Genomic DNA, 27,280 nt, shown 5'->3' with positions numbered 1-27,280 from the left:
CGATTCCTTCATCTTTATAGGGTTTGGTGCCTTGGGGAAGCTGGCTCCCCTGAGACTGCTCCCAGCACCCCAGCTGGGATTTGTTTCAGTGAAGTCAGGTTTTTGTGTTAGGTCAAGAATCTAAGTAAGGTCTCTAGATTCTGTCTGTGGTCTAAGGTGGGAGAGGCACATTCAGAAGACAATCCATCCCATTAACCTTAGACCCCTCTCTTACAGCAACATTCATTTGACTGACTTTAAATTATGGGGATATGGAATGAGATTAATCATGATCTAGAGGTGCCCACTCCTTCCCCTCGGCCAGGATGAGGTGTAAACCACAAGCTGAGAGGTGAGCATTGCCATTACAGATCTTTAAGGTGGTGGGGATTAGTCTCAGCCCAAGGGATGCCTGAGAGTGGTACAGGACCCACATCAGGGATGCCTTCTCCTGTGGCCCATTAAGCAGCCAGGACAAGGGGACAGGAAGAGCTCTGCTTCAGCTAAACAGCTGCTCATTGGGGTCCCCAAGTCTCAGTGTAAGGAAGGAAACTGAACATCTTTCCCAGGCATTTCTTGGGCTTTGGTGTTCCCCAGAGAGAGATTATGTTCTTCCTAGAGGTGGGCGGGCAGGAGCAGAGAGGAGAAAAATGACTCCCTCAAGGTCACTAGTGGTGCAGGGGGCAGAGCTGGGAGGAGAAAGACATTATTGTTCTCCAGCTCCAGCCTCTAACAGCTGCCAGCTCATGTTCAAATGATGGGGGCTGCAGAGATGCTTTTCAGACCTCTGCTTCTGAGATGAGTTCATCTGCAGGCCAGGTGCTTATATCCTTGTATCCGCACCTATCTCAGAGTCTCTTTCTGAGCTCGCTTTAACACTGCTTTCCTGTCCAGCAGCCTTCAGTTCATCCATTCTCTTGCCACCAGGTAGTCTTTTAGGGCAAGTGGGGAGATACCGAAACCAAGAGACTGTGCAGTATTTGGTGCCTATGCCAAACGGAAGATCATAGACCTTGGAAACGAGTTGAGAGTTGTTCATCTCTCCCTTGTGGCTGTTCTTCCACACCAGGAGCCCCCGCTCATTCTGTGTTCCTGCAACAGCAAACATGAGATCGTTATGTTTAAAACAGCAGGTGTTGTGAGCATAGGACTACTTTGAGAGCCTCGCACCCACTTCTCAAATCCCAGCAGACCCAGCACAACCTACAGATCCTTTGCACTTCAACCCTTCTAACTCCAAAGCTCTTTACAAAAATTTACTAACAAGCTTCTAGACAATACCCATCTTCCTGCAACAGCTTCCAGATAAGCAGTCTCCTCCACTGCTTTCCACGGGAATCAAGTATACCAAGACAGGTTTTCACAAGCCATGTGTCATCCAAGAACTGTTCAAAGCGGGGGTCATACAGTGCCAGGAAAGCAAGGCTGGATGTTAACTGCCCAGGTAGTGTGGAGTGGGGGAATAAGGTTTAGCTAGCAATTACTAGTCAGTCACAGGTGTTTCCCCTAGCCAAAGAATTGCTAAGTGCCTGTAATTGTTGCAGCGGCTGAGTCCCTCTTGGGAAAGGGAGTGAGCACACCTGGAAATTCTGCCTGGAGGAGCTGAAGATCAAGGGCTACAAGGAAATTAATGAGCCAAAAGGAGATTGGCTTTCCAAGAAGCTAAGAATCTGATTAACAGTGTCCTTTCTGCTCTTTTTCTGTAGCAGAAAAGAGGGTTTCCTCTCCTATTCTTATGCCATCCCGCCCCAGGCTCGATGAAAATCAGAGGCTCTTTGCTGTCTATGAGGGCCAGCTGCAGGTGCTATATCCTACTTTGGTCATCAGCCTTTCCCACTGCTTTCCACTTCTGTGGCACCAGTTCAGCCTCAGTTTTAGCAGCTCTCATAAGGACGCGTGCGTTGGCTCCTTCCACTTCTTGTAGTTGCCTTTCTCTCTCCATTCAACCAGCAACATGGCTCTAGACTGGCATTTTCTCTAAAAGATGTTTTTCACAAATAAACCTTTTCCTCAGACTGGGTTGTTCTTGAAAAATGAATTAGTTTTTGATAAGCCACTGTTTTCCAACCAGAGACCATTTCAGTGGTGTCTCCTCTTCCTCTCCCCTCTCTGGGAGGAGTTCAGTCACATGGCGTTTCATGGTTGCTAGCACAACTCTACTCATAGAACAGTAGTCATGAAGACAAAAAATACTAGGAAACAAACCCTAGGGCAGGCACAAACTAGTAGCTTAGCTCATTTCAGCAAATCCTACCTGGAATGGTGTTATCAAGGATAAACCCCAGGAGTCCACCCACAAACATGCCAGTGGTGAGAAGCACCTGGATCACCTGGTCCAGTTGGATGATTCCTAGCAGAAAAACAAAGCTTTGGATAGTGGTGCAGAGAGACATACATTTGACCAGCAACATACACTGTGCCAAGAAGCTGCTAGCTGCATGCTTGTTTAGACAAGACTTGCAAATCCCAAAGCAGAGCTTAAGATTTGGCAATGCAAGGGAGATTGATCTCACTGCCAGTTTCAGACCTACAGTTTTATTCTGCATAATTATTCACTGACCCAGCTGCCAGTGGGCAGGAGATGACTCATAAGTACATTAAGAGCCTATTAACAGTACAGACCACAGCACTGTCCCAGAAAAAGCCACCTTCTGCTCCAAACATGTTCTGCACCTCCATGACATAACACCAAGCAGTTCCCTACAAAAGCACGAGCTTCAGATCCCAAAGAAATATAGCTATATTTAGCATGGGATTTCACCACAACTTAATCAGGTGTGATGTTTCTCTGTGAGGGCTAATTGACATGTGAAAAACAGCCCAGTGACATAAAGCATCTGATAGACCATCTGTAGAGTGTGTGATTTGTGAGCCCAGCTCTTTCAACAGCCCACCCATGCCACATATACCTTAACAGAGGACACTACAGCCTTTGTGACAAACACATTAGTCACACGAGACACAATGAAAGCATAACTGTTGGAGGACTGGAAATTTCAATAAAGTGAACTTGATGGAATTTAGTAGAAGAGTCTGCTCTTGCATTTTGGAAGCACAAAGTTTTATTGTGTATGAGCATATAGGAAAGCCTCATTCATTGAGATCTGGATCAGGATTCAGCCCTGGAGTATTCTCCTGCCCAAAGCCCCATCCTGGGAATGTGTCCCAAGGAAGAGCTCTGCAATCCTTAGCCTGACAGGAATCTGGCGAGGTACAGTCACTGATTAAGAGCAGAGATTTCCACACCAGAGCTATGCATCAGAGCAAAGGACAAGAACAGCCCTCCCAGAAAGAAACAGGCAGCAGTCAAAGCACAGGTTTCAGGATTTTATCCAGAAAACCTGCATTTTAAAAGAGTTCTCTGGATCAGCCTTTGCTTTAGTTTCATGCTACAGAAAATGCTTCTGGTGCTGCTTCTTACCTGTTTCCAGCAGTGTACTATTTTTGCTTGCCCAGTTGGGAACTGTGAGGCCAGCAAATAGAGAAAATCCAAAGATAAAGATGTTTCTGGAGGAGTTCATATCTGTGTACTGCACAGAGAAATTGTATACATTACGTTTGGAATTACCCAAATCTGAGGATTACTGCTGTGTTCATGAGACATGCTGGGACGTAACACTGCATGCAGGAGTGGACCTGGGCAGCAGCCCTGGTGCTGCTGGGGCATTAGTCGTCCTGCTGCCTCCGGTGCCAGCAAGCCCTGCCCCAAACAGGGAGCCCTCTGTGATTTAGCCCCTCTGGGTATGTGCCCTCATCTTCACCCAAGGAACTACCAACGCAAATGTTTGCATTTGCTGCAGCGTGGTTATATCTGACTCAGCCTGGTAAGAACCTGACTTGAAACCAAAGTCCTCTTCCCTAGGGGTGAAACAGCGCTCATACAGATGTTACCTGCAAATTGGAAATTCCCACTGCCGTGATAACTCCAAACATCACAAGGAACATGCCTCCAATCACGGGGGTGGGTATGCTGGCAAGCATCGCCCCCACTTTCCCGAAGATGCCACTCAGGAGCATGGCGCAGGCACCAGCAATGATCACCATTCGACTCCCTACCTGGGGCAAGAGGAAGAGGAGGCAGTCAAGCACTGACTGGTGCAGAGAGGCATGGGATGGCAGGCTTCAGCGCCAACCTGCTGGGCAGGGGCTGCACCTCAGGCCAAAGCACTCAATGGCGCAGTCAGTCACAAGTTCAGATGCTGGTGAGCTGGCACGCTCGCACTGGGCGGGAAGCATCTGTATTTGCAGACTAGTATATATTTATCATGAAAGGCACTCTGAGAGCAATCATGGATCCACACCTATTTACTTGATGTTATCTTCTTTCCTATTGTTATCAGGACTTTAACAGTTTGCTGTTAAACAAGAAGTTTATTATTAAATTATGAACACAGTAATACACACACACAGCTTTGCTCTTGCTCCAGCCTAGAAATATCTTGGCATACCCATGGGCTGGAGCTGCAACCACCCAGTCAGTTCACTGGACAATCCTTCTACCAGGGTTTGGATTGCCATCTAAAAATGGCTTTCAATTAGGTGTCCCACACTGATCCCTCAATTCCCTGGAGACCAAGATTTGGGAGAGCAGAGCTGGCCAGGCTGGCTGCTTCAATCCCAAGCTCTAGGATCTGATATATTCTTTCCATGGTCAACAAACAGCTAATAAGAAGCGAGGAAGTCTCTTGGTTTGCCCCTATCTCTCATCACCCATCTAGCTTCCACAAAACCATTTTTTTCTCATTTTTTTTCCACTAAGAAGAGCCAGGGTGGCCTTTTCTTTGTTGGGCGCTACAACAAAGATGGGATGAAGCACCAAGTCATCAGCACCATCATTCAGATCTGTTAGACCATGTGCATAGGAAGGAAAAAGAGTATCTGACAAACAAAGGGATGAAAGAGACATTTACAGATTATTGGAACTAAAAAGAAAAGCAGCAATATTTATTAGATTTTCAATCCAAGATACAACTTGCCACACAAAAACTTGGACAGCTTAAAGAATCATGCTAAGATTTACAACGTTCATGTCTTAGGCAGGGAAACTCTGTAATCCTCTGCAAACATTTTATAATTCAATTAAATATTTTAATCCCTCCCTTTAAATAGCTGAAGAATGTCATATTTCCAGAAAGGGCTTTTTGTGAATGCTTTCAACAAAAACATCCCCAGTAACTAGTAGTGTCTCTTTTTAAGTATTTCTTAAACGTGTCCCTTTAAAATATTTTGAGTCTTACTTGATTGTGAAAGATAAATGAAAAAGATTTGTTGGGGAGTTTAAAAATAAAATCATGCATTGCCTTCAGGTGGGATTTTTATATTCCTTGGCATAGAACCTTGGGACACCATTGCCATCAAAACTGTAATTTAATAAAAGCCAACAGATCTATTTGTTCCAGGATTAGAATGAAGCTTCAGATTCTTAATTTGCCAAAATGTCAAATTACCCAGTATATGGAGTTGGTCTTAAAGGCAAATTACCCAATCCACTGATACCACAACTGTGAGCATACACTGCTAAAGCCTCTGGTTCAGGGTTTGTTTCAATTATGTTAGGAAAACAAGAAAATCAGTTCTGTTTCTTAAGGTCAAAGAAACTGCACAGTGCCCTACTATCTATGTGGTGACTCTGAGGTCTTTACCCCCCCTTAAAATCCTCCTTTTCTTGAAAATGAGAGCTCAGTACTGGCATGCTGGGCTTGATCAAGCAGCTTAAACATAGGTGCCTGGTGCCATTTAAGATGTTCCATCTTGGCAGCTTCTGGCAGCTGCTCCTTTGCCTTATCTGACAGCCCCTGTGGATATCTGAGATATCCAAAGATGTTTCAGGTGGTGCTGGACACCTCTGTTTAAGCAGAGGAAACAAGTCTCTTGCATTTCCATTTATTATGGAAAAATGTGTTTCCCACATAAAAAAACGAAATGAAATCTGCCTTGTGTTCTCAGCAGTCCCATCTATCCCAGCCAGAGTCTTTACACTGATTTAAGGCTGACTGAGATGAGACTGTGTTTTTTTCTCAAGTGTGAACAAGGTCAGCAGAGGTGAGATCTAAGGGAAACGTCTCTCCTGAATCAGCAAGGATGGCATGTCCACCTGAAGGATTTAGCGTACATGGGGAGAACATCTGATAACTATGAGTCTGGGCACTTCTGCCCTATGCTACGTCCCATACATATAATGTGTGCAGCAAACTACATGTCAGGAAAGAACGAGCTCAGGTATAGGGTCAGTATGCACAGATTTCATAGTGACAAGGTACCTGGGGTGACAGGCTAAACTGGACTCCATGCAGACATCCAGACAGCCCTCGCTGCTGGAAGCAGCCACCTCGGTCAAACACTAATGTTTCAGTCTGTGAAAAATGGTTATTGTGAGTGAGGTTTATAAAATCCAGTGAAATAAGCAATATTATAGAGTGGGAGCCATAAGTCAAATTCTGCATTTCTTTACTGACTCACAGCTCTGCTGACATGACATTGCTTATTTGACAATGATTTAAAAATGTTCTCCAGTTGGCTGCTGGATGTACCCATCCCCTGGCTGTAAAGTTTAGTGAAAATCCATGATCTGATTGTCAGGCTTATCTCTGGAAATTTCTTTCCCTTATAAGAGCAATAAGATACTCGAGGGATTCACAAAACTTTATAGACAGGTAAAAGCATAAACCTTTGTCATCACATTTTATAATCCCAAAGAAATAGTCTGCCTTTCACATGATTGCCATCCTTGGGTTATAAAAATTCTAGAATTTGAAGCCCTATTAAATATTTTCTTTTCCCTTCCCTTCCCTTCCCTTCCCTTCCCTTCCCTTCCCTTCCCTTCCCTTCCCTTCCCTTCCCTTCCCTTCCCTTCCCTTCCCTTCCCTTCCCTTCCCCCTTCCCTTCCCTTCCCCTTCCCCTTCCTCTTCCCCTTCCCCTTCCCCTCCCTTCTTTTTCCTTTTCCTTTCCTTTTTCCTTTTCCTTTCCTTTTTCCTTTTCCTTTTCCTTTCCTTTTCCTTTTCCTTTCCTTTTTCCTTTTCCTTTCCTTTTTCCTTTTCCTTTTCCTTTCCTTTTCCTTTTCCTCTCCTTTTTCCTTTTCCTTTCCTTTTTCTTTTTCCTCTCCTCCCCTCTCGTATTTATAAATATGTTTAGGAAGACAGATAGACAGCCAGAGAGAGAGAGAGAGAGACAGACAGACAGATAGATAGTCTTTGATAAAGTCAGTCCCCAGGAAGTTTCCAGGTTAGCTCAGATGTAACATGCTCTCTTTAGTCTCACCTAAGCCAGGTGCCATGCACAATGGCAGCGTGCACTCATCCCATATGCAGACCATATGCAGAGAAAGAGAGGGACTGACACCCCGTGAGGTGACTCGTAGTGCTGCTGAGGTGCTCACCAATGTGCCAGGGCACATTTTTCCGGCGTGCCTTGCAGGAGGTGGGCTAAGATCACATCCCAGGTCTAGCACGTACCCATGTGCACCGCTCCTTTGTACATACACCCAGGGGGGAAACCTCCAGGAGGGGCAGGGCACCGCAGCCACCCTGCTGTGGTGAAGCTCACCTTAGTGATGCCCAGGGCCCCCACGTTCTCGCTGTACGACGTGGTGCCGTTCCCTGTCCCCCAGGCCCCGGCCAGCAGGCAGCCGATGCCTTCCACCCCGATCCCGCGGCTGATGGCATGCTTCGGCGGCAGCGGGGCCCCAGAGAGGCGGGCACAGGCATAGTAATCTCCCACGGACTCCAGCATGGAGGAAATCACCCCGGCTAAGATGCCAAATATCCCAGCCAGGCTGACGGTTGGCACTCCCCACTGGCCTGCAAGTAAAGAGCTCGGTTCAGATCAGGGGAGCACATTTGCCCTGAAATCTATTACAGAGGCGGGGAAGAACAGCAAGGGTGCTTGTGGGGGTTTGCCTGATTTTTGACATTTCGTCTCCCCTTGCTAGCCATAAGCGGAGGTGCAAGCCGGAGCAGGGAGCAGCACAGCGGGCTGGGGAAAGAGGGGGCAGTGGTACCTGGGTAAGGCAGCCGAAACCAGGGAGCCTGGGACAAAACATCCCCGCGGGTGTCCGTCCGGGCCAGGTGGCCATAGGCAGCGGGGTCTGCAGGGAGGACGTCGGTCACCGTCAGCACGTAGCAGAGCAGCCAGCTCAGGGAGAGCCCCAGCAGCACCTGCCCATCACACGCAGCAGTGGGGTCCGGTTAGGGCATGGCCGCGTCTCTGGCACGGTTGTGGGGGACAAGGTGTCTCCATGCCTGACCCTTTTCCCTGCACGTGGGATGGAGGCAGAGGGATGGCAGGGGGTCCTGGTGGCCCTTCCTCCCTTATTCCCTCCCCACATGCAGGGCCATGGGGACCTTCTCCCCCTGTGCCCTCTTGCTGCACAGGCTGGGCTGGGAAGCTCTGCTGGACACAAGTGGAAAGAGCCCAGACAGCCCAGGGTGGGTGAGGCCAGTACCTCTGCCATGACCACTGGGTCTCTGGGAACCCCGACGTACCGGAAAGATCTGGAAGAGGTAGACCGGGGAGAGGTGGCACTTCTTGCCTCTCTGGTAAGATGGCAGCGGCACAGGCACATCTTTCAGGTACTGAGAGAACAGAACTATGAAAGAAATAGTCCTAGGAGGAGGGAAAACCAGACCATGAGACAAAGTGGGTGCTGAGCTGCCCGCCTGCCCCCGCATTAACCGAATACCTGCTACCCAAGGACCCAGGACTCCAGAGGACCCCAAAAAACAGGCTCTCAGCATGAGACTGTGGGTCCCCACTCCAGCAAGTCTCTGGTGGAACAAGCTTTCCATCATGCTCTACCGACAGCTCTGCTGCATTTGCTAATATTTTTTTTCCCCTTTTGTTTTTTCCCCCTTTTCCCCCTTTCAAAACTGACCCCCAAGATGGTGCATCACTGAGTATGACACAGTTGCCAGAGCTTAAAAATGACACTTGAGTAAAAGAAAAACCTGAGACGTGTGCAAGCTCCAGGCAAGCTACGTAGGAAACTGTCCCTGAACCTCTGTGTAATTCAGATATACTGGAAATGTATTCTCAAAGGAGAAAGAGAGTCTTCGCACAGGAGCTTGCGGGGCTCATTGACAGGGCTTTAAACTAGATGTGAAGGGGGAGGGGGAACACATCAGGCTTGCCTGTGACAAGCTGTGGGATGGTACGCAATGGTTAGAGGGACGGGGTGCTACTGTGAGCCCTCAACCTGTTGCCCAGAGGCATGATGGGGATGCTGCAGCACAGTGGAAGTCTTTCAGAGACGAGCCGGGGGCTCCTGAGATAGTTAGAGCTCACAAGGAAACCTTCGTGAAACACCCCGAGGGAAACAAGGGATGTTCCACTAAGAAGGTGACACGGCCAACAGCCCAGATGAAATGCCTCTACATGAACGGACACAGCATGGGGAACAAACACGAGGAGCTGGAAGCTGCTGTGCTACTAGACAGCTACGACCTGATTGACATAAACGAAACCTGGTGGGACGAATCCCATGACTGGAATGTGGCTATTGATGGCTACAGGCTGTTCAGAAGGGACAGGTGAGGAAGGAGGGGCGGAGGCGTTGCCCTCTACGTAAAGAAATCAATACAGTGTGAAGAGCTGTCCCTGAAGAATAGCCACGAGCAGGGCAAAAGCTTATGGGTAAGAGTCAGAGACAGAGGCAACAAAGGGAACCTTGTGGTTGGTGTCTACTACAGGCCGCCTGATCAAGGGGAGCCTGCTGACGAAGCCTTCTTCCTCCAGCTCTGGGAGGCTTTGCGCTTGCACACTCTTGTCCTGCTGGGGGACTTCAGCCACCCCGACATTTGCTGGAAAAGCAACACGGCGAGCTGTAGGCAATCCAGGAGATTCCTGGAATGCATAGACGACAACTTCCTAAGCCAGGTAATAGACACCCCTACCCGAGGGGACGCGATACTGGATCTGATGGTCACCAATGCAGCCGAGCTCATCGGTGATGTCAAGACTGGAGGCAGCTTGGGCTGCAGTGAGCATGCATTGGTGGAGTTCACGCTCCTGAGGGACATGGGAAAAGCGAGGAGTGCAGTCAGGACCCTAAATTTTAGGAAAGCAAACTTCCAGCTCTTCAAGGAGTTAGTCAGAAGGACCCCCTGGGAGACGGTCCTCAGGGAAAGGGGAACAGAACAGAGTTGGCAGATCTTTAAGGATGCCTTCCATAGAGCACAAGAGCTATCAGTCCCCAAGTGTAAAAAATCAATCAAGGAAGGGAGGAGACCAGCATGGCTGAGTCGAGACCTGCTGGTCAAACTAAAGAGTAAGAGGGAAGTGCACAGGCAGTGGAAGCAGGGACAGGTGTCCTGGGGGGAATACAGGGAAACGGCCCTGTTGTGTAGGGAGGAGGTCAGGAAGGCCAAGGCGAGGATGGAACTGAATTTGGCAAGGGATGTAAAGAATAACAAGAAGGGCTTCTACAGGCATATCAACCAGAAAAGGAAGGTTAAAGAAAGCGTATCCCCCTTGATGAACAAGAAAGGTGAACTGGTATCAATGGACAAGGAGAAGGCTGAGGTACTCAACAACTTCTTTACCTCGGTCTTCACCAGCAACCTCTCTCCTCACCCCTCCCGAATCGATGGACCAAAAGATGGGGACCGGGGGGGTAAAGCCCCTCCCACTGTAAGGGAAGATCAAATTCGAGACCACCTGAGGAACCTCAATGTACTCAAGTCTATGGGACCTGATGAGATGCATCCCAGAGTCCTGAGGGAATTGGCTGATGTAGTTGCCAAGCCACTCTCCATGATATTTGAAAAGTCATGGCAGTCAGGTGAAGTCCCTGCTGACTGGAAAAAGGGGAATGTTGTGTCCCTTTTTAAAAAGGGAAGAAAGGAGGACCCTGGGAACTACCGACCTGTCAGCCTCACCTCTGTGCCTGGGAAGATCATGGAACAGATCCTCCTAGAAGATATGCTCAAGCACATGGAGGACAGGGAGGTGATTCGAGACAGCCAGCAGGGCTTCACCAAGGGCAAGTCCTGCCTGACCAACCTAGTGGCTTTCTATGAAGGAGTAACTGCATCAGTGAACAAGGGAAAAGCAATGGATGTCATCTACTTGGATTTCTGTAAAGCGTTCGACACAGTCCCCCACAACATCCTTCTCTCTAAATTGGGGAGATATGGGTTTGATGGGTGGACTATTCGATGGATAAGGAATTGGCTGGGTGGTCGCATCCAGTGGGACATGGTCAATGGCTCGATGTCCACATGGAGACCGGTGACAAGTGGAGTCCCTCAGGGGTCCGTACTGGGACCGGTGCTATTTAACATCTTCATCAATGACATAGACAGTGGGATCGAGTGCACCCTCAGCAAGTTTGCAGATGACACCAAGCTGAGTGGTGCGGTTGACACACCAGGAGGACGAGATGACATCCAGAGGGACCTGGACAAGCTGGAGAGGGGGGCCTGTGCGAACCTCATGAGGTTCAACAAGGCCAAGTGCAAGGTCCTGCACCTGGGACAGGGCAACCCCCGGTATCAGTACAGGTTGAGGAATGAAGAGATTGAGAGCAGCCCAGCAGAGAAGGACTTGGGGGTACTGGGGGATGAAAAGCTGGACATGAGCCGGCAATGTGCGCTTGCAGCCCAGAAAGCCAACTGTATCCTGGGCTGCATCAAAAGCAGTGTGGCCAGCGGGGCGACGGAGGTGATTCTGCCCCTCTGCTCTGCTCTGGTGAGACCTCACCTGGAGTACTGCGTCCGGCTCTGGAGCCCTCAGCACAAGAAGGACATGGACCTGCTGTAGCGGGTCCAGAAGAGGTCCACCAAAATTATCCAAAGGCTGGAGCACCTCTCCTATGAGGCCAGGCTGAGAGACCTGGGGTTGTTCAGCCTGGAGAAGAGAAGGCTGTGAGGAGACCTTATTGCAACCTTTCAGTACTTAAAGGGGGCCTACAGGAAAGATGGGGAGAATCTTATTAACAAGGCCTGTTGTGACAGGACAAGGAATAATGGATTTAAACTAAAGAAGAATAGATTTAGACTAGATACAAGGAAGAAAGTGTTTACAGTGAGGGTGGTGAGGCACTGGAACAGGTTGCCCAGAGAGGTGGCAGAGGCCCCGTCCCTGGCAACATTCAAGGTCAGGTTGGACGGGGCTCTGAGCAACCTGATATGGTTAAAGCTGTCCCTGCTCACTGCAGGGGGGTTGGGCTAGATGACCTCTAAAAGTCCCTTCCAACTCAAAGCATTCTATGATTCTATGATTCTATGAAATACAGCATTTATTGGTTTCCTGATTTCAGGTTTACCTGTGCTGCTCTGCAAGTGGCAAAAAGCTCCTACATAGCACAGAGAAAAGAAAGAGGATTTGATTTGGTTGTGCGAGTCCCTGTTTTGAAAGAAAAAACCATGATGGGACTATGGGGCTGCACGTAGTGCCCACAGAGCCCTCCCGGCCAGCCGAGAAGGGGAAAGCACGGCCCTCCAGTCTGCGAGGGCTGCGCGGCGGAGGGGTCCTCCAAGGCAGGGGTGCTCACGTGTGCCCCTGGCAGCACCCGAGGCTCATTCTGGTGGAAGCAACCACGAGGTGCAGTTCCTCTCCCATCCCTCGTGTAGTACATATCTCCTGCAAATGGCAGCACAGCTGGGTGCACTCACAGCAAGCCCTGTCCATCCCTGCTGTGTCTTCCCCCCAGAAAGGGCAACCAGATTCAGCTGGAGGCTGCAATACGGTTGAGAGGGCAGGGACCAGGCACCCCACCTTGACTGATGAGCTAGTAGAAGACCTTGGACATCTTCTTCCTATGTTAATCAGGCCTCTGAAGGGCTCCTCATTTTTTTATAACAAATCTGAATTGTGTACATTGAGTGAATTAATCCAGATAGGATTTGGTGAGAAATCAATTGCACTAGCTGAAGTGCACTGACAGTGCACAGAAAACTGGTAGTTTTCCATGTGTGAAAAGGTGATGAGCTATAGGTGCAATATTCACAGGCAGGCAGAATACCAGCAGGGTAAAGGAAATGCTAACCTCACCTGTCTGTGAAGACATGCCACGACATACAGCCAAAGGTTATCTATCAATCACGATTCAAAGCACTGAATGACTGGAGACAGAAAGTCTGAGGAGGAACTATTTTCCATTTGTGGTTTCTAAAGCTACAGAGCCCAGACAGAATGCGTCAGTGTACATTTTGTGCATTTGCATTAACAAAGGTGCTCGGCAGCCTTATGAATCACTGCAGAGCCCTCGTCTATCTCGGGTAGGTGTCACTGCTTATTATTCAGGTTGCCTGACACATTCCATTAACAAATGCTATTTTCAGCTGCTTATAATTCTGCCTAAATTTACCCATTCAGGATGAAAATTTCCATGGAAAACATGTCTCTCAGGCCAAATATTTCTGGAAAAATATATCCCAAACCTATTTCAAAGAGTGATGTTCAGGAAATAGACATACTATACAGCCTGCGTTGAGAAGCTCTTTTTTTCTTGAGCAGTAGCAAGGTCTGCTTATGACCTGGAGCAGAAATTTGAGATTTAGTAGAACTTGTTCTTTGGGGTGAGGGATATTGCTCTTTCTCACAAAAATTTGCTCAACTATGATCAGTCTGTAACAACAATCATTCATCCCAGGTCCCAAGCAGTCAGCAGAAACATCTCAGGCTTTAGTATTTGCAGCTCATAAAGATTCTGAGCTTTCTGAGTACATCCAGGCCTTGTCCAGTGATGCACCATCACCAGGGAGCAAGTGAGCATGCACTAGACCACTTTCTTGAGGCAACAGCAGGTATTGCCTGTCATGGGGGCTCTGGGCTGTGATGGGGCTGGATAGCAAGGCTGAGACCACACGGCTCATGTATTCTGTCTTCTCCATCACCACTCTCCCCCTTTCCCTAATGGCACCCATGGAGCATGGAGGCAGAAAAAGAGGACGCAAACTCAGACAGCTCAAAGCACAATGATCAGGTTGGGGCTAAAGTGTTTGAGTCATGGAAGAAAGGACTGAGATTAGTACGGGTAGAAAATGGTACAGAAATGAACAGCACAGAAAGAGTGACCAGGATTGAGAACAGGGACACAGGCTGGAGGGCTGGAGCAGCACTGTTGGGCAAAGAGGTCAAGCAAGGGACTGAGGTTGGGAGCCACTGGCTGGAGAAAGAAGGCAGAAAACAGAGATAGTCCAGATAAGGATATACATTTTGAAGTGAAAATTCAGACTGGCTAAGTAAAGGGGCTAGGACAAATCATCAGAGCTGAAGAACAAGACAACAAGCCGGAGATGTGGTGGGAGAAACAACGGTGAAAGGAAAGCTGTGGGCAGGCAGGGCTTGGGGTCGTATGGGGTGTGGGGGGAAGAAACCAGTTAAGTGAGTAACTGGAGGTGGAGAAAAGAGGTGGCTTTTGGGGCCTGGGAGGGCAGGTGCAGGGAGGAGAAGAGAACCAGAGGTGGACTGGAGCACAGCATGCTGCCTTCTTCGGGCTGCAGTCAAGCCTGGCCCCAGAGTCTCTAAGGGCAGCTCTGAAAGCACTAGCAAACTCATGGGAGCCCATAGAGAGGCGAACAACCTACTCCTGTTGCATGTTATCCCAAGCTGAAGTCTGCATTAGGGACCTGAAGGTGCAGGTGCAGTGGCATTTCTACTTTTTGGATTTGTTTCTGAAATGCCAAAGAAATCCTGCCACCAAGCGCGCATACACTCAGGCACAAGGGCATGCATACAAAAATCCTTGAAACAGCACTTAATACTGCAAAGCCACATGCACAGACATTTCCAGAGCCTCCCAGGCCCTCTGTGGAGAAAACAATTCCTCCTCCTCATGTGAAAACAACACATAAAGCACCAGCTATTTTAACTCAAGGAATACCTAACTCTGAGTGCTCAACTTTGTCATTTGTTTTTTTAACTTAAATGATGGGTGCGTAAGACAGTGCATAGACAACTGTGACGGAAACTGTCTCCAGGAACCACACACTAGAAAAACTTGTTTCTCTACTGACCTATGAACTTTGGATTTTCACAAAAATAATTTTTTTAAACTTGTTTTTGGGTTTTGCTTTGCTGCTGAGGGCTTTAACCTCCTGGGGGGGGACACGACTATGCCACACTGCTGTCTTGCACAAGTCTGCCACATGTTAGTGCTCAACAAATAAATCTCAAACCCAGGGGAACCCTGCTACAGACTGCAACGCTTGATTTCAAATTAGCGGCAGGAGGTTTGTGTACGCTCAACTTTCCCACAGGGAAGTGAGACTTACATGAATGCTATGCCCCAGTGCTGCCCAGCCTCGTCCCCAGCTGAGTCAAAGAGAGGTAGCGCAACCAAGGTGATGGTGGGGGCAATTGTCAGGGGGCCGATGAACCTCATCAGAAATCCGATCAGGCCAGAAAATCCAATGAAGATTTGAAAGCAGGAAGCTACAATGATAGCTCCTTGCACCTGGAAAAATGGAGGAAGAGAACAGAGGTTGAAAGGAGCTCCAGCTGTTGAGCCTTTTCTTCATAAGTCAGTGCAAAACCAGTGTGAAAGCCAAGCTCAGCCTCCAGTGACGGACCAGCACAGAGGCTTCCTGCTGACTACAGCAAAGCCTGGCTGAGCATTACGTGTCAGGAAGGACCACCAAAGTACCAACACACCCACTCCCCCCTTGGCTGATGGATTTAGTCCTCACCAGGGCTAATTTTGTTCCAGAGACCACCTCCTCCCTGGCTTCTTGGGCCACCCAAGCATGCATCAGCTTCCCTGCACTCTCTCTTCCGGCTCCCCCAAAATGCAGATGAAAAGTTCTTGTCCCCAAAATGGGGGCAGGGTCATGGTCTCCACTCATGTCCCATCTGGGAAGGTCTTGGGGCATTTCAGCACACTGATAGGGCAGGTGGGTCATTACAGCCTCTGTTTTTTTCTGAGTATCGGTTTACCTCCGGGGACACATTTATCACCCTGAACATTCCTGTGTTGGACAGTCACTGCTAGGTAGCCAGTGATTGCATCCTGAATCGCCCTTCGCTGCAAATATGGTGATAAACCCAGGCTCGGTCCTCTGCAGTGCGCAGCACCTTCCCTCCCCTGGCTTCAAAGGGAAGAGAAACAAAGGGGCTGGGGTGAAGCACCCAGCCTGAAAGGAGAAGACAGCACTGCCCTTGTGGCAGATTTACAAGTCTCAGTAGGGAGGGCAGCCTGTGCTGCACAGCAAATCCTTTGCAAGCTCACGCTTCCTGTGTGCTTTGCAAAGCACCCTAATGTATGGATTGACAGAGGCAAATTTAGCCACCTACTTTGATAAGTCAATAGATGTAGGACAAGAAACTGAGATCCCTGACCTTTCCTCCTCTTTTTTGACTACCTAAGAATGCACTTTTCCTTCATATTTACAGTAAGCTCTGCCCTTGCATTTCTTTTTACTAGGTTTCCTGTGCTTAGACAGGCACTTTTCCTTGGAAACATCTTCCCTCCCTTCCTTCCTCAAGCCTAACCACACCTCATGGAGAAAGGATCTGGCTGGACCAGTGGGGACTTTGCAGGGACCATAAATCACCTGAGGTCTGCATGTCCCCTGTTCAGGAGCAGCAAAGCATCTGCTTTCCTAATGGAGACTAGATGCTTAGGAAGCTGCAACAGGTTAAGGCCAAGGTCCATTGGGGATGGTGGGTTCTCCAGCACTGATGGCTCTGCCATGGTCAGGTGCTTTTCTGAAAGCAAACAGCCCTGATACACAGCAGGTGCCATGGAAAATGTAATATACCTCTCGCATCCGTGTCTGCCAGACTTCGATGAACTCTGGTGAAGAGGCATTCACCAGGGTAGCGTTCTGCGTCCAGGCAGGGCACTTCCACTTGGGGAGAGACAGCATGGCCAGGGTTGGGGTCAGGAATGCAAAAGTGCCTCCTTGAATAATAGGCAACCTGGAAGGGAAGCAGAGGCAAAAGATGACGAGCAAGAATGCTAGAAACCCAGCTCCATAGGGGTCAGTGAAAGGAAAGCGAAAGAAATTTAAAAATCAGTCTGTGCAGGGCCTTGTTTTCTTTTGAAATGTTCTGGCAGGTCTCCATCACTGACCACAGGTGGGCATTGCTGCCCATTGCACTCAAGAGCAACGTACCCGGGGGGAAGAGGTCATGTTCAAACACTGCCAATGGGGAGGCTCATTGGTGTTGGAGTCAAACTCTGCTACCCCACATTAACGAAAATGTGTTCCTCCTAAGGTGTTACTAGAGCTGCACAGAGTAAAACAATAACCAAAGGAAAAAGCTGGAGAAGGGGAGAAGACCAAGGAAGAAAAATGGCAAGACTGAAGAAAAGCTTAGCATCAACCTAGGCCCAAATCTATCCAATATCTGGCTGCTTCCTCTGTCCCCTGCAGCTGCCTCAGTTTTCTTCACAACCTGCTTATGAACACAAGGACGTGCCCTGGCTAATCCCCATGTCACAACCATCTTCAGACTGAGGGCAGTGGAAAATGTGACTTGGCTTTTAGTACAGTTTTTTAAAGCTAATGATTCTGCCCTGTTACCACTGACACTGGAAAGGAGACCTGCATGGATGGGTCTGAGCGCACCGGCTGGGTGAGACCTTGGCTCTCCCCACACGCTTTGTGTCTCCTGGCTTAGAGTAACCCTCACTCTGGAAACCCCTCAGGCTAGCAAGGAGCTCGCACCTCCAGAGGCACTCAGCACTGGCTTCATACAGAGCTTTGTACAGCAAAGCCAGTGCTCCTGTGAGCAACGCCAGCCTCTTCTCCTTCCACACAGGGAGAAATGGACACAGAGAAGCCACCGCAGGCATTAAGCCCCCGTTGCAGTGCAAGTTGTTTGGGCCATTCCTCTAGTGTGCTAGAAAAACCCAAAGCTGCCCGAGGGCACGGGCTGGCACTGCAGCTCTGAACAAGCTGAGGGAAACCTCTGAGGTGCCTCGGCTTCCTCCATTTAGAAATTGCCCCTGGGAGCAGCCCCCAGAGCAACCTCTCCTTGCACCAAGGAGCCCTTATGGTGCCTGCTCAGAAAAGCAGCAGGGCAGCAAGCCAGGTGAGTGCTTTGGCAGGGCACAGATTTCCCTGAACCAGAAGCGTTTCCACCATTCTCTGGAAAGCACCGGAAAATAAGAGACAGTATAGCTGTAACAGCACCACGTCCCTGTCACCTAAAGCAAATATTTATACCACTACAATTACTCATGCCACGCACAACCAAAGCACTGTCAGTGCTTTGCCAGGAAGTTATGTTTGAGTATCAGTCATCCGTGGAGTCGCTTATTTACGGCATTCAGCCAAACATGTTGCAGCCTTCAAAGGATTTTGCTGGGCAAGGCAAAAAACAAGCAAAAAGAAACAGAGAAGGCCCAGTGCCACCACTGTTGAATTAACAATAGATTTATAGCTCCTGCTGCGTTGGCCCTCAAGCTATTTCACAGATGGTGCTGGCATGGGTGGGCTCAGAGCAAACTGGAGTGCTGAGGTGATGCATATGGGGCATGCCGAGCTCTTTCCAGGGAAAGCTGTAGTTTAGAGAAGGAAAAGTTATGCTCTGATCATCACTACACGATGTCCAAGTATCTGCTAAGGGGGGCTTACGGTAATGGCAAGCGACCTGTGTCTCCCCTCAGGAGCCTCTTGGATAGTCTGTCCAGTGACCATCTGGGACCTGTCACTGCTTTTTCACGCTGTGTAACACAAACGAGCTGCAGGTTGCAGTGCGTCGGGCTTTTCCCTTGGCTACTGCTTCTGGAGGGCTGCTCCTGAACCACATTCACTCTTGGTGGGAACCTCCCCATCTCCATGGCCAGTTCCCATCCATTTATTCATGTGCCAACATTGTCTTTTAGCCAAAATGGTTTCTCCCTGCCTGCCCCCATTTCTCTCCCAGACTAGTTCAGGCTGCAGCTGTATCCCTCTGAGCTGCCACTTTGCCAGGCTAACCAGGCCAGCCTCTGTAAGATGAATGGTCTCCCTTCCCTGTCCCTGTGCCACATTAACAGATCATTTCCATACCTCTCCTCTGAATTAGTCTTTCTTAAATATAGACACCGGGAACTGTGCAGAGCGCTTAGCTGAGTGCTCCCCAGGGCCTTGGAGAGTGTCATGGATGTTTTCCAGGGAAAAGCATCCCCTCCAACTCATTATTCACCATTTTTCTGGCTCTCTTTTGGGGACTCATGGTTATCAACTACTACAGCGTTTGAGAAAACAGTAAAAGGAAAAAAAATAATCTGCTTCCAACTGTCTCCTCAGTCTTGGTTTGCCTCCGGCCACACCACAGGCTGAGTCCCACCTTTCTGGCAGGAATGTCCTCACACATTATAGTTGGGGCCAGCAACAAGGCAACTGCATCCTCAGCACAGCAAAAGACATTCAAGCTTATCCTGCGGGAACAACTCATTACCACTTAATTTGATCTGTTGTACCTCATTTAGCTATTCAGCCATGGGAGAGGCTCCCTGCTACTCTTTCATCCTTGCCTAACAGCGAGGAGGAAATGTCACAGCTCTCAGGTATTCACTGAGGCATTTGGGGGGTGCCTGGGAGGACTCCAGCCTGAATCGCACCAGCAGCTTCAGCCACAGTCATGCACCCCAGCCTGAATTTAACCAAACTGAGAAGAACCAGATTCTCTCTTTTTCGTGGCCAGGGCGTCCCCCCCGCCTCCACTAATCCTGTAGCAATGTAGTAGAAGGGGACCACCCTCTGGGAAGAGGTTTACCCACAGCCACTTTCTTAAGACAGACAGAGATGGAAAAGTTGCACTGGGGAAAGAAACAGGAGGAGTAAAAAACATTTTGTGGAGCTGGCAGTTGACCAGTGATTTGATGGCAGAAGAGTTTTAACCAGGTCCCTCAGATTTGGAAGCCAAAGAATGTGTCATTTTTGCCTTTGAAACAAGAAACATGGGTTCCCACCATATCGGAGGAAAAAACAGCCTGTGAAAAGAGAGAGGCAGCCCAGAGTTAGGACAAGGGGAATAAAAGAAATTTTGCAAGGCCAGCAAAGATGCAGGGTCTTTGTGGCAAGGGGGAGTGCTTGCAGTCATGTCTCTTTAAGTACTTCATTTTCTGGGTAGTGAATGGCAACTCCATGCTCATGTCCTCACCACCGGCTCTTCAACAGCTCAGTGGCAAGAGGATTTACCTTGCTTACATTCAGATTGTGCCACGAATCCCTGAGCACGGGAAGTGGTACAGCTTAACAAGATATGCTGCAGAGTTCCTGCCTGAGTCCCTAAGGGGTGGCAGATGGGCTCTGATTTCTCCCAGTTATCCCCCAGAGTTTCCTACAGGCTCTGTGCTCCCTTGATCCTGGGCCCAGATCAGAACGGTCCTGCCTCAGCTGGAGGATCGCTGGGATAAGGAGCAAGCAGATACTGCTTACTGCATGTTTCAGTGCTTTATTATTTTGCAGGACAGTTTCCTTATAAGCCCAAAGAAAGGTGCATCAAGTACCAGGAGATGCAAAAGTCAGAACAGTGAGGTAGCCCTGCAAAGTATCACCTACTGTGACTTCAGGATGCTCTGGCGTGTGTCCTGATTGCCCAAAGGTACCAAATGACCCTCACTGAATAGATAAACTCTACAGCAGACTGGTGGCTGAGCACGTAGTAATTGCATCTACAAACTGTTTTGTCACATGTCCCATTTCTTGCATTTGGCCTACCTGACTCCAAAGAGGACTTGCAGCAGGGTGCAAATCCCTGAGACAAAGAAGATGGTGCTGATCAGGTGGCTCTGGGTGAGGAGGTCGTGTTGGAGGCAAAGCTCTTTGGAGAGGATCAACGGGATGGCTACGAGACCTCCCATGGCTGTCAGGAAATGCTAGGAGCCACAGAGAAAGACTGGGTGAAGAAGGACACAGAACTGGCTGTATATTATTACCGTGTTGTTGAGGGAAATCTAAAAGTAACTCACAGATTTGTGTTTGAGCCGGTACCAGTATTACCCATTCTCTTTTTTGGCAACTTGAATGCTCTGTTAGGGGCAGTTCCAAAGCACCTACAAGAACTGCAATGCATTCCCCCAAACTTCTCCTGCTTTCATGCCCAAAGACCTTTTGTAGTGCTCTGGACTCCCCAGACCACTGTCAGACACAAACATATTATCCCCAGCGCCTGCACACAAAGCTGTCAGGACTACTCTTCCAGGAAGGTGGGGACATCCCAAGGTAGGGGGAGAGAGGAATCAGGCAAAGTGAGTGCAAATGTTTCAGTCCATCTCATGTGCACCACAAAGGATAACATAAAAAGTTGGCAAATTGGAGCTACCCATTCTTTCCTATCAGTAGCTTTTCTCACACAGTGCAATTATGGATTAGCATAAAAAAAAGGATGCCAAAGAATGGAAAAATCAGGTATTGTATTTTTCAGAAGAGTCACAGACTTATTTCTACAATGCCCTTCAGTTAATTACTAAATGTGAAAATAATTCTTCAAACTTAATTTTGCTTTAAATATTAACCTCAGTTGTTAGTTCTCACCTTGGAGCACAGGACTGCAGTGGTGGAACTAGTGGCACTCAGAAGCTCACTGTGCTCATTAGCAGCATGTTTTATTAAAATTATGATGCAGATGTGTTCAGAAAACCTTGGTTTAATACACTCTAAATTTGAGATGACCGTTTAAGGAAACAAAGTACAAAATGCCCACCAAGCTCTCTCTTCCCTGAGGCTCCGTACCCAGCATGGCATTGGTGGCATTGGGTTATTTAACACGCCTGGGCACAGACTCCAGCCAAAGCACTGTTGGCCCTTCTGCTTAGTTTTTATTGCTGTGGGAAGGCAGAAGTTCAGAAGCCCTTAGACATTTGGCTGCCTTCAGCTGAGGTGTCTGACCTGTTCTTATTAACTATTTGGCCTCAGCACCGGGACTCTGCCTTCCCATTTGCACTTCAAGGGGCATGGTGTAACTGTGGGCACAAGGATAACAGTCGGTGTTCAGCAGGTGGTGGGAAGGACTTGAGTTCGGGATCCAGCCCTACAGCTCCTTTCATGCCCAGTGAAGGTGAAGCACTCCCAAGTTCAGCTTTCACCCCCATTAACGAGCTGAACAGCCATTAAACTTCCACCCACCCCCAGTCTCCACCTGCTCCCCCGTCCCACCTGAATGCCCAGCAGGATGCACAGGTACCAGGGGGGCACATCTGTGATGGTGTAGGCAAGCTTGCTGCTGCCATGGCCCGTGTCCCCACCTTCCTCTGGGCCCTGGGCAGCGCAATCCAGTGAGGAGCAGCAGTGGCTCCCATCTTCACCCTGGCAAACAGGAGAGACCCTGTGTTAGCCACAGCCTGGCCCTGCAGGCACCCATCACCACCACCTCCTCTCTTGCAGCTGCACTCTACATCTTGCAGGAACACCTTGTATGTAGCTTTCAACAAGGGCAGAATAAAAAAAGAAGAGCAAGGGGGAAATTAAAACAGATGTAAAAACACCTATGGAAAAGTTTTATATGCATGTGTGTGTCTGGACCAGTGTCTCAGCCTCAAAGGGACATCTGGACAAGATACGTTATTATCATTAATGTCTAGCTAAGGACAGAGAAACTGCAACCAGAAGCAAGAAAGAGTGTGCAGTGGGTTAATTGGTGAAAGCTGCACTGTCCCCTGGTCTCTGCCCCTCCTGTCTGCCCCACCCAAACAGCGCTTTTGATAAAATATGTTGAAACAACTTGGCCACCACTAATTACAGAGTAGAAGCATATTTTATATTTAATTTTCTTAAGTCTTCTCTTTCCAATCTGCTTATACTCACCCTTACAAATGTTCTGCCTCCATAAACACACCTGCCCTTTGTCTTACTAGAAAACCTCACTCCTACACAGGAGCTGGGTGAAACACAGGGACACCGATGGACAGGGAGTCCTGGTGTCTGTTTCAAGGAGCTGACTCAAAGCAGGGCTACCAGGGTGCTGCCCCAGCCTGGCCACCTGCTGTGAGGAACGGCACCCGGAGGGATGCCCCAGGGTGGGGGCAGCACCAGGGATGGGGAAGCAGCGTGGGAACCTGGGCCCTCAGGGAGGTGGCGGGGTCTGAAATAGCTCCCCTGGAAGGCTCGGATCCCCTCCCAGGCAGCCAGAAGCCCCAGGGCTCCCCAGGGAGCTGTATGCCTTTCAGAGTTTATTTATACAAAAATGCGTTTTGCCAAGGAAAGCAAAATATTGCCTTCCTTCAGTTGCCACAGCTTTTAAGCTACTTAAATGCCCCTGGTTGTCCACTCCTCCTTCCAACCCACCCTGACCCCTGAGCACAGACGTGCACACGTACACACACACACTGCCTGGGCACACAGACACCCCATGCGCGCGCGCACACACACACCCCCCTGCACACACACACGTGTGGTAGAGGGAGGCTGCCTGGGAAGCCACGCCGAATGCAGAAGCTAATTAAGATCCCAAACCGTTTGTTTCATCGACCCTGTTCCAGCCAGCGCGTCCTCGGCACGCGGGCAGCAGAGGGCTTTTCTGGGCTGGGATGCCCTGCTCTTTCAGGCAGAGACTGAAACCTGCTGTCAGCAGAAGCTCAACCAGTTTGTCAGCACCAAACTTTTTTTTTCATCCTCCAAGTCCTGCTGGAACCTGAAGACACCGAAATGCCCAGAAAAGTGAGGTGGCTGCAGTAACACTCATGGCCTACCTACCGATGGAGGCAAACACCTAATGCTGTGGTCAGGGAATAGGGACATAAAGTTAATGTTACTTTCAGTTGTAAATTTTGCAGGTGTGGCAGATTAATCCTGAAGGACTTCATCACTTGTCTGAAACATCCAGGTTTCCATTCTCATGGTTGAGTCTCCAAAGTCCCATTTTAGATCATGCTCTTGAAAATGTGCTATGTAATAATACCTTTTAAACAAAGTGTATTTACCCAGCCTAGGCAGGCTGGGAGCATTACAGATACTTCAGAAGAGACAGGTGAAGGCAGAGTTAATTCAAACTGAGCTCAGGCATGAACTTCAAGAGCAAAAGGCATTCCTAAATAACTCCCTGTGGAGACATTTTCATTTCAGAATAAGAGAGCCTGAGCCATGGATTAACAAATGTACAGCAAGGTACTTAAGACTGCCCATGCATGGAGTTATGTGGGGACAGCTACTCCTGAATAACACCACGGGTAGATGAATTCTAAGCTAGGCAGACAGCAGTAAGCTCCTTGCCTTGCACTGCAACTTTTCCCATGTTAACCAGGAGGCATATTCAAGCCTGGAAGAGCCTGTGCCAGTAACAGCCCCGCATGACCATCACATGAACGCCTGACCCTCCCCGGGAACTGGAGGGGAGCGAGCAGGGCTCAGCAGGAGAAGGATGCAGCAGGACAAGACAGCACCAGAGGCAACAAGCTCAAGCTGAAACACAGGAGGTCCTGTCTGAACACCAGGAAACATTTTTTCACTGCAAGGGTGACCGAGCGCTGCACAGGTTGTCCAGGGAGGTTGTGGAATCTCCATCCTTGCAGATGTTTAAAAACTGTGTAGCCACAGTCCTGGCAAACAGGCTCTAGGCGACCCTGCTTGAGCAGGGGGGGTTGGGTAAGTTGACCTCCAGAGGTTCCTTCCAACCTCAGCCAGCCTGTGATGCTGAGATGCTGGCAGGAGGACAAGACAGAAGCAGTCCGGAGTGGGAATGGGGAACCACTGCTGGTGGTTCTCAATCCAGCTTCTCCCACAAACCCAGGGGACCAGGACACCCTCCATATACCTCAGGCTCCAGGCACAGCATCACGGCCTTCAACAGCATCTTAAATCAGCACACCAGGAAGGCAGTCAGAAACTGAGCAGCTTGAACCACAGGTAAAAGACCTCTGTCTTCTGCCTTCTTTGGGGTGATTCAAACCAGAGGAAGTCACAAGCCTGATCTGCATTATGGCAGAACAGGCACAAACGGAGACCATTAACAATAGAAAAAGAAAACTGCATTGCTCTGAGTACTTCCCTGAGGCTCTGCCTGCAGCTGGCACAGCACTCCCACTGCTCACAGCCAGCTCACCAGGAGTTATCTGAGAAATGGGAGACCTGCACACCAGGAGGTTAAATGCCTCCTCCAAGGTCCCCCAGGCGGGTGGTCTGTACCGTGGTACAAAGACAGTGTCAGGACCCCTCTCACACCTGCAGTCCGAACATAAGCAGCTCTTTACGTTTCTAATGGAGGTGACCCCTGCCGTGAGATAGGAAGGGGGCTGCTGTGCCCCCGGCCCTTGCCCTATGGCTGTTACAGCCCACAGCATTTCCAGTGCACTGCACACCCCTGAACTGACATATCATTTACAGCTTTTACCACCCTGCTGTAACCAGGCAGGGTGCTCTCCCCTGACGACTCTCAGATTCCTGTTTCCCTCACCTCTCTGACAATTTGCCTCACTAGCAATAGATTGAGAAGACAAAGAAACACACTCTTCACTAGGCTAAATTTCTATTGTATTTTTACTAATTTATATATAAAATGCTCTACCCAGGGACACAGGCACAAGAAGCTGCAAGCTCGCTTGCTTGTCAGTACCAATACACTTGCGCTGCCATTCATCTAAGCTATCATTTTAGAAATAATGGAGAGAAAAGAAGTGAAAAGGGTGCCAGAGAGTAGAAAGCATGCTGATCCTGCAGCAGCAGCAGCAGGCTGTAGTGAGGAAATCATTGCTCAGATTCCTGTCGATAAAGGAGCCGAGACAGACATTTACCACACACCAGCATCCTCGCAGCCAGTCTGAGCCCCCTGGCTTTCCCTTTCTCCTTCTTTTGCAGGGCTCGCACCCATTTATGCAAGCATTACCCTTCAGAGAAGAGCAGACTCACCACAAAGCTGGGGTTATCTAGCCCGTTGAGCTCTTTGTCTGAGGAGGGGGTCATGCCTTCCACTTTCCTTCACCGACTGCCTTGAAAAAGAAAGACCAGTAAGAAGAGGAAAGCCTCCCAAATTGCCACTTGTCCCAGTCAACACAACCCTAAAGAAACGGGGTGAGCAGATGCAGAAGCTGGATTTCGGGAGTCAACCAGCGCTCGGTCCTAGCTATTCATGTGAGCTGTATTGCAGAAGCAGTTCCTTTCCCTTGGCTTATATAAGTGACTCCTTTTCTCCAGCTGATTAGAGGACCGGCATGCAAACCAAACTGGAAAGCAGCCCCTCCCCAGACTGAATGAATCAGTAATTGATGGCAGAAAAAACTTCCTCCATAGGTAAGGATGTGAGGGGGTATCCGAGAGGCAAAGACATTTCCTTGTTTTGCTGGCACAGCCTTGAAACTTGTTGCTTTGTTATTGATTCAACAGCAACTTGTTTTTCCCATGTGGGTTGGGCCTGTTTGAAAAGCTTTATGCTGATCTTGAGAAAATTGAATTTCTAGATGGTTTCAGTTATTCCACATGTAAACTGCTGTGTATTTTGGCTTAGGTACAAATGTCATTGTCTTGTACAATAATCCTATTACAACATGAAAAGAATGAGGATTTTACTGGAAACCTATTAAAGGCCGCAACCAATATAATCAAATCATGAGAATGTGACACCAGGGAGGTATAAAAGACGTAAGATTGAAAAAGGACTACTTCAGGCCATCTGATTATCTCCATTCAGCTAAGGGTCCTAGCTGAATGGTGATCACCGGATGGCCCGAAGCACAGTTACCCTTCTCTTAATGTTTCCACACAGGAAGCAGCCTAACAGAAATAAACTCTGGTCCCTATTTCTCCTGTAGAGCTTTGGTATTCTCAGGCCTTCTCTTCAGACCAGGACCGCATTACAGGGCGAGACAACCTCACCCTAAACACCATCAATGAAGCTATGAACTGCCGGACAGCCAAATCTTAAGGCATCAAAACCACCAGATGTTCATGGCTTTGCCAGATCTCCTCTCTGAACTGCCATTATATAGGGATCTCCCTGTATTTTTACCGCAGGGGGTGCATTTCCAGCCCCACTGATCTTGGCATGAGGCCACTTTTTTCTGCAAGCTCTAAACGAGAACTTGTTCCCTGGTTAAACTACCCTGGATGCTTTCGCCTTCAACTACCAATTCCTAGCATAGAGGGAGCAGCACAAAACCATCCTGTTTTAGAGATTTGCTCATGTTTTGTTATCCAGTGCACTGTATGGTTGCAATTCATTGCACATCTTGTGTATATCAAGAGTGTCCATTAAGCAGTACCAGTAAGGATGCAGTACCAGTGAGGATGCACCATTGCAAGGCTCTAAGAAAAGGAGCACTGGATTTTTCCATTCCTTTTTTGAAGGTACATTCCTGCTTGCATTTCTCGATGGATGCAGCACAGTTCTCCAAACAGCTGTCTAAATCTGTCCGTTCTGATATCCTCCATTAACCCTACTCCACTCCATGAATTAGCCACTCTCTGTGGCTCACAATCTCTCTCCTTGTGAATTTTTT

General features: G+C 48.8%; 1 protein-coding gene across 1 annotated transcript; it reads right to left on the bottom strand.

The window, feature by feature from the left end:
* Positions 1-802: 802 nt before the first annotated feature.
* Positions 803-25,748, bottom strand: LOC104025661 (solute carrier family 23 member 1). Its single transcript, XM_075723637.1, has 12 exons — positions 25,695-25,748; positions 22,011-22,160; positions 20,574-20,731; positions 16,677-16,836; positions 15,192-15,373; positions 8,460-8,580; positions 7,976-8,132; positions 7,522-7,775; positions 3,871-4,035; positions 3,401-3,509; positions 2,234-2,329; positions 803-1,071 (listed from the first exon to the last, which is right to left on the bottom strand). Exons 1-12 carry the CDS (start codon positions 25,746-25,748, stop codon positions 803-805), a joined length of 1,875 nt encoding a protein of 624 aa, XP_075579752.1.
* Positions 25,749-27,280: the final 1,532 nt, after the last annotated feature.

The sequence above is a fragment of the Pelecanus crispus genome, chromosome 1, assembly GCF_030463565.1.
Source record: "Pelecanus crispus isolate bPelCri1 chromosome 1, bPelCri1.pri, whole genome shotgun sequence".
Taxonomy (NCBI): domain Eukaryota; kingdom Metazoa; phylum Chordata; class Aves; order Pelecaniformes; family Pelecanidae; genus Pelecanus; species Pelecanus crispus.
Note: the sequence above shows the minus strand (reverse complement) of the source record. Positions and strands in the feature narration are given on the sequence as shown.